Source organism: Oncorhynchus clarkii, chromosome 31 (assembly GCF_045791955.1).
Source record: "Oncorhynchus clarkii lewisi isolate Uvic-CL-2024 chromosome 31, UVic_Ocla_1.0, whole genome shotgun sequence".
NCBI lineage: Eukaryota > Metazoa > Chordata > Actinopteri > Salmoniformes > Salmonidae > Oncorhynchus > Oncorhynchus clarkii.
Window position 1 is genome coordinate 12548391 of NC_092177.1, and position 7768 is coordinate 12556158.

The 7768-nt window shown below is 46.7% G+C and overlaps 1 protein-coding gene across 1 annotated transcript in view; it reads right to left on the bottom strand.

Annotated features, from left to right (window-relative positions):
- Positions 1-5414: 5414 nt before the first annotated feature.
- The window catches only part of LOC139390576 (disintegrin and metalloproteinase domain-containing protein 19-like), a 61987-nt gene continuing 59633 nt past the window's right edge, over positions 5415-7768 (bottom strand). Inside the window, exons 20-22 of the mRNA XM_071137782.1 lie at positions 7715-7768; positions 6828-7558; positions 5415-6620 (exon numbers count right to left, since the gene is read on the bottom strand). The exon at positions 7715-7768 is cut by the window's right edge and continues 88 nt beyond it. Of these exons, the coding sequence (XP_070993883.1) occupies positions 6560-6620; positions 6828-7558; positions 7715-7768 (846 nt within the window). The 3' untranslated portion in view covers positions 5415-6559. The remainder of the gene's footprint in view (positions 6621-6827; positions 7559-7714) is intronic.

The following is a 7768-nucleotide window of genomic DNA, read 5'->3' on the forward strand; positions in this document are numbered from 1 at the left end:
GACCCAGCTACCCAGGAGGGAGAGGGTTAGGGGAATAGGAGAGAAGGAGGAAGAGGGGAGTAGAGGGAGGAGATGAGTTGAGAGGTATGGTGGAGGCAGAGGAGTTGGTGGTCTAACTCCCAGACTCCCTCCCCCACTCCCTTTCTCCCATCCTCCCAGACGACATTTCTCTCTCATTAATCATTGATGGTGACCTTTCTTTACCAGAGGCACCAAACTCAATCACAGGAACACTTAACAAATCTAACCCTCCATTCCTACGAGCTCCTGGGCTAGCACTAGGCTAACACACTTAACCCTTAATTACACTAGCCCCTGGGATATCGCTAGGCTAGGTCCAATACCATTCCACTAGCCCCTGGGCTAATGCTAAGCTAACCCTCCATCCCACTAGGTCTCTGGGCTAGGTCCTGCATGGACCTGTACTCTATGATGGAAGCCCCTGAGAGAAATATAGCACTAAACTAAAGTGTGATGTTGGCTCTGTCTTGTATTACATTAGAGGCAGTGACTAATGGCCGTCCTTTAGTTAAAATAGCAACAATCCAACAGTCATTTACGTTGACCTGGAGGTTGTCATCTGAAATGGCTGATTGATTGGCCTAGCACCTGGAATATCAGACCATGAGATGGAGAGAGGTTTTCTAATATAGAGAAAGGCAGGGACAGAGACAGAAAGACATAAGAGAGAGAGAGAGAGAGAGAGTTTTAGACAGAAGGAAAATACAAATCTGCATTTACAGGAGAAACAAGCCCAGGCTTAATTAGTTTATTATACAACAGGGATCATGCTGGTAGAGGTGTCAGCAGGTGAGTTCATCACTGTGCCCCTCACCCTTATTCCATGCCTCCCCCCCCCCCCCCCCCCCCCCCCCCCCCCCCCCCTCTCTATCTCCCCCACTGTGTGCGGGAAGTCGGGGGTGTCACTGGCGTGCGTTTCATCCCAGAGCCAGTCATCTCTAATGGATGATGCACCACATGGTTCGCAGTGGAGCTCACAACATGCTAACGTTAATTAGCTCACAGTGCAGGAGGGGGTAATTAAGATAAACAAACATCGTCCCCTGCTCCACAACCTCAGCCTTACGTCACCCATACCCCACTTCAGCTCAAATCTTCCTACCTTACCCAAACATCGCCCCCTGCTCCACTACCTCAGCCTTACATCACCCATACATCCCCCCTTCACCTCAAACCTCCCTACCTCACCCAAACATTACCCATACCCCCCTTCACCTCAAATCTTCCTACCTCACCTTTACATCACCCATACATCCCCCCTTCACCTCAAACCTCCCTACCTCACCCAAACATCACCCATAACCCCCCCCTTCACCTCACTCCTCCCTACCTCACCCTTACGTCATCCATACCCCCCTTCACCTCAAACCTCCCTACCTCACCCTTACATCACCCATACCCCCCTTCACCTCAAACCTCCCTACCTCACCCTTACATCACCCATACCCCCCTTCACCTCAAACCTCCCTACCTCACCCTTACGTCATCCATACCCCCCTTCACCTCAAACCTCCCTACCTCACCCTTACATCAACCATAACCCCCCCTTCACCTCACTCCTCCCTACCTCACCCATACGTCATCCATACCCCCCTTCACCTCAAACCTCCCTACCTCACCCTTACATCACCCATACCCCCCCTTCACCTCAAACCTCCCTACCTTACCCTTACATCAACCATACCCCCCTTCACCTCAAACCTTCCTACCTCACCATTACATCACCCATAACCCCCCCTTCACCTCAAACCTCCCTACCTCACCCTTACGTCACCAATACCCCCACGCCCCCCCCAAACCTACCTCTCGGAAGACCTCTACAACTTCATAGAGAGTGTGTGTTTGTGTATGTATGTATTTATGTGTGTGTGTGTGTGAAGGGGGTTATGGGGGCCTTGATGTTTGTGGTCTTTTGATTGGAGTAAATCTGTCTTTCATCTCAGTGAAGATCCAAAGGACAGGAACCTTTCAGGCCCTCTGTGTGAACTTATAGGGGGTCTCTTTTTAACTCTCTGCTTTATTCACTGATCTGAAATCAATCATTAAAAGCAAATAAACATTTGCTAAAAACAATTGTTTTGTTAATCTCAAACCACTGAGATAGGCTGGGATTCATTCTGATCTCGGGTTGTCAACAATGCAGCTTTTAAAGACAATTTCTGATTGAGCCGACATCTGCAGTGACTACTGTGAATGCGATCTCTTCAAACACGGGAACATTGCCTTTAAAAGCCACATAGTTGAGAACCCACGATCAAATGTAATCCCATAAAGTATATAGCTCTTACAGTGAAGTTTTTGTAACATTGCCCAGTTGCTAATTAAGACCGTGAAGCAACAAGACAATCGCTAGATTTGAGGGGTTGTCGGCCACTTCTGACAGAGAGGATGGAAAAAATAAGATGAAGAGGGAGGAGTTTGGAGAGAGAGGAAGATGAAGAAATCAAAGAAGATAGAGGGAGGAAGAGGGAGGAGGGGGGAGAGGGAGGATGAGCTGTCTGTATATTTGGCTGGTATATTCTAGTAGTCAACAACAACAGCAGCAGCAGCTGGTAGTCATGACACGTCTTCTGAACGGGTACAGTCATACAGACAGAGACGTAGTCATACAGACAGAGACGTAGTCATACAGACAGAGACGTAGTCATACAGACAGAGACGTAGGCCAACTTGGGGCTAGAGAGGAGGCTGCTGAGGGGAAGACGGCTCATAATAATGGCTGGAATGGAGCGAATGGAATGGCACCAAACACATGGAAACCATGGAAACCATGTTTGATGTATTTGATACCATTCCACTTATACCGCTCCAGCCATTACAACTACCCCATCCTCCCCAATTAAGGTGCAACCAACCTCCTGTGCTAGATTCAATCCGTAGCGAAGAAGATTGCAGCGTTATAGCATGAGTCAAATGTAAACATAATTTTGATTGAGTCGATGTAAGCCTACTATATACTTTTACACTAGGCTCCCTACACAGGGCGGCAGGAAGCCTAGTGGTTAGAGCGTTCGACTAGTAACCAAAAGGTTGAAAGATCAAATCCCCGAGCTGACAAGGTAAAAATCTGTCATTCTACCCCTGAACAAGGCAGTTTACCCACTGTTTCTAGGCCATCATTGAAAATAAGAATTTGTTCTTAACTGGTCTGCCTAGTTAAATAAAGGTTAAAAAAAAACACAGGTTTACTGTGAATGCAGTCTCTGCAAAATTATTGTTATTTCACCTTTATTTAACCAGGTAGGCTAGTTGAGAACAAGTTCTCATTTGCAACTGCGACCTGGCCAAGATCAAGCAAAGCTGTTCGACACATACAACGACACAGAGTAACACATGGAATAAACAAACATACAATCAAAAATACAGTAGAAAAAGTCTATATACAGTGAGTGCAAATGAGGTAGGATAAGAGAGGTAAGGCAATAAATAGGCCATGGTGGCGAAGGAATTACAATATAGCAATTAAACACTGGAATGGTAGGATGTACAGAAGATGAATGTGCAAGTAGTGGTACTGCGGTGCAAAGGAGCAAAATAAATAAATAAATACAGTATGGGGATGAGGTAGATTGGATGGGCTAATTATAGATGAGCTATGTACAGGTGCAGTGGTCTGTGAGCTGCTCTGACAGCTGGTGCTTAAAGCTATTGAGGGAGGTAAGAGTCTCCAGCTTCAGAGATTTTTGCAGTTTGTTCCAGTCATTGGCAGCCGAAAGAGAGGTTGAACAGGCTAGTGATAGGGATTGCAACAATTTCAGCAGATAATTTAAAAGAGAGGGTCCAGATTGTCTAGCCCGGCTGATTTGTAGGGGTCCAGATTTTGCAGTTCTTTAAGAACATCAGCTATCTGGATTTGGGTGAAGGAGAAATGGGGGAGGCTTGGGCGAGTTGCTGTGGGGAGTGCAGGGCTGTTGACCGGGGTAGGGATAGCCAGGTGAAAAGCATGGCAAGACACTTTTAAAGAATGACCAGGCACCCTCTACTGACGGGATGAGGTCAATATCCTTCCAGGATACCCAGGCCAGGTCAATTAGGAACGCCTGCTCGCTGAAGTGGTTTAGGGAGCGTTTGATAGTGATGAGGGGTGGTCGTTTGACCGCAGACCTGTTACGGATGCAGGCAATGTGCAGTTTTGTCACACAACACGATGCCACAGATGTCTCAAGTTTTGAGGGATCGTGCAATTAGCATACTGACTGCAGGAATGTCCACCAGAGCTCTTGCCAGAGAATTGAATGTTAATTTCTCTACCATAAGCCGCCTCCAATGTCATTTTAGAGAATTTGTCAGTATGTCCAACTGGCCTCACATCTGCAGACCACGCCAGCCCAGGACCTCCACATCTGGCTTCTTTACCTGTGGGATCATCTGAGACCAGCCAACTGGACAGCTGATGGAACTGTGAGTTTGCATAACCAAATAATTTCTTCACAAACTGTCAGAAACCGTCTCAGGGAAGCTCATCTGCGTGCTCCTCGTCCTTACCAGGGTCTTGACGTGACTGCAGTTCAGCGTCATAAACGACTTCAGTGGGCAAATGCTCACCTTCGATGGCCACTGGCACGCTGGAAAAGTGTGCTCTTCACGGATGAATCCTGGTTTCAACTGTTCCGGGAAGATGGCAGACAGTGTTATGGCGTCATGTTGGCGAACGGTTTGCTGATGTCAACATTGTGAACAGAGTGCCACATGGTGGCGGTGGGCATAAGCTACGGACAACAAACACATTTTATCAATGGCAATTTTAATGCACAGAGATACCATGACGAGATCCTGATGCCCATTGTTGTGCCATTCATCCGCCATCATCTCATGTTTCAGTATGATAATACACGGCCCCATTTCGCAAGGATCTGCACACAGTTCCTGGAATCTGAAAATGTCCCAGTTCTTCCATGGCCTGCATACTTGCCAGACATGTCACCCATTGAGCATGTTTGAAATGCTCTGGAACGATGTGTATGACAGCATGTTCCAGTTCCCGCCAATATTCAGCAACTTCGCACAGCCATTGGGACAACATTCCACAGGCTACAATCAACAGCCTGATCACTTCTATGTGAAGGAGATGTCGTGCTGCATGAAGCAAATGGTCACACTAGATAATGACTGGTTTTCTGATCCACGCCTCTACCTTCTTTTAAAGGTATCTATGACCAAGAGATGCATATCTGTTTTTCCAGTCATGTGAAATTCATAAATTAGGGCCTAATTTATTTATGTAAATGGACTGATTTCCTTATGTGAGCTGTGACTCAGTAGTCTTAGAGATAGTTGCATGTTGCATCTCTATTTTTGTTATGCGTCGTCTCTCATCAAGTGGAAAAGGCAACATGTAGAGATAGTGTACATCGGAATGATTTAAAATCAAACTGAACGACGTAGTCCTGTTTCTAAACACTTTATTTCAAATCAAACTGAAGGCACACTGTTTGCATAGGTCTCATAGTGAATTTCAACAATCAAGGAAAACCAGATTATTTGATATAAATTCATTTTATGGGCCTGACTATAATTGTGTTGACTCTGCTGTCCTGTGCATCACATTTCAAAAGATAACATACTGTATGTAGTTATACAGGAACAAAGACCTTCCAGTGTCCAAATATCCATTCAGTCAGAAAAGCTGAATTTAGAACCCAACACAACAAGAACAGTGCAATATACAGGAAATACATTTAGAAAACAGTCATAACAAAACAATGTCATTTTCAAATAGTTATTGCTACATTTCAGATGTCCTTCATCTTAGGCATACACATGTAGCAATAATAACATGCATGTCTGTGTCCCTATAATTCCAGTCTATCGTTTATTCACATACTAGAAGCATTAAGCATCATTCAATACATGGCGTTTTCTTAACATTAGATGTTCCCTTAAGACTCGTGCTCTTGTAGAAACAATATACAGTACATCCACTTTAAACACTAGTCTCTTTGCTTTAAAGCGTTGCAAATAAATAGACCTGAAACAGCATATCAACACATGATACTGTTAACCCATGGTATAAGGTACCATCTACAAGAACTAAATCAGTCGATAAAGTCCATTCTTAAATATTACAAGTATACAGGACGCCTGGTTTCAAGTGGTAAGGCAAGACATAGCCTGGCAGCTAGCCTAGTAGCCAGAGATGTTTGTTCATCAGGCAACTCCTTTGTCTTTGTTGTTGGAATGAAATACAAATACTGAGACTGGCAAACAGAGGCTACCAGGCTAGCATTAGTATAATTCTATAGTAATGGCATCCCTGGACAGATCTGAAACGGAACCCTATTTCCTATATAGTGCACTACTTTTAGGGTTCCATTTTGGACTGAGTCCCTGTGTGTCCAGCCGTAGCCCTCCTCTCTCCTTTCCTACAGTGTCATTTTGGACTGAGTCCCTGTGTGTCCAGCCGTGGCCCTCCTCTCTGCTTTCCTACAGTGTCATTTTCTTCATAAAGGCTGACGGCGATGTTCCTCTTTGGACAACCTTGGGAAAAGACGCAGCTCACAGAGAGAGAAGAGATTTCCAGTTAGATGTCTCAGTAATCTCACTGAGCTCCGTTGTCCAGTGTTGGTCCTCGTCTCCTCCCTGAGATGTTGTTTTGGGATCTAGAAAAGAAAGTGGAACGTCATGAAATTGAGTGAAAATAACAGATCTTTTTGTAATGAACGTTTCTGTTGCTTTGGAACCTAGAACAGAACAGATGAGTCAAAACTAGTGCACTTTATAGGACAAAGGGTGCCATTTGGGACATAGCGTAGCAAACACTTTGTGATGTTCTTGAGGTTCTGCGCTGCAGAATATTCTGTTCTTACCTGCTGGGTTTCTTATGTCCACCAGGTGGCGCCAGATTGGACTTTCCTCTCTGTAACACGTCTGATGGTATTTTGGGTTTGGTGAGCGGGCAGGGGGGTGCGGGTCTGTTGGGGGGGTCAGGTCTGTGTGTGTGAGGTGTTGAGTGGGGCTTGGGGGGCAGGATGGCTGGAGGAAGGGGTCCTTTCTGCTGGGCTAGGTAGCTGGGGATGGGAGGTTTATGCTTGGGCTGTGGCAGGGGCTGGAGAGAAGGTTGGGGCTTGGGCTGGAAGGAGGGTTGGGGCTTGGGCTGGAAGGAGGGTTGGGGCTTGGGCTGGAAGGAGGGTTGGGGCTTGGGGTGGAGGGAGGGTTGAGGCTGGGGCTGAGGTTGAGACTGGTGCTGAGGTTGAGACTGGGGCTGAGGTTGAGACTGGGGCTGGGATTGAGACTGGGGCTGAGGTTGAGTCTGGGGCTGAGGTTGAGGCTGGGGCTGAGGTTGAGGCTGGGGCTGAGGTTGAGACTGGGGCTGAGGTTGAGACTGGGGCTGGGGTTGAGACTGGGGCTGGGGTTGAGTCTGGGGCTGGGGTTGAGACTGGGGCTGAGGTTGAGACTGGGGCTGGGGTTGAGGCTGGAGCTGGGGTTGAGCCTGTCTCTGCTGGGCTGCGTAAGCAGGTATAGGAGGGGGTTTCACAGTCGGACGGAAGATAGTGTGACTGGTTCTGGTGGAGGGGCTGGGACGAGGACTGGGCTGACTCTGTGGCGGACAAACACAAGCACTCACAGCACTACTGTCAGAACAGTTTTTTAATTATTATTTTGATATTTACCTGTCAAGAGTAAGATTTTTAGCATTGACTTTACTGTACATAGAATGTACTGTGGTGTAAGGTGAATGAACAGATCCCCTCACCAGTCTGTCTGAGCCCTGTCTCTTCAGTTGGAAGGCAGGGTTGGCATGGCCGTT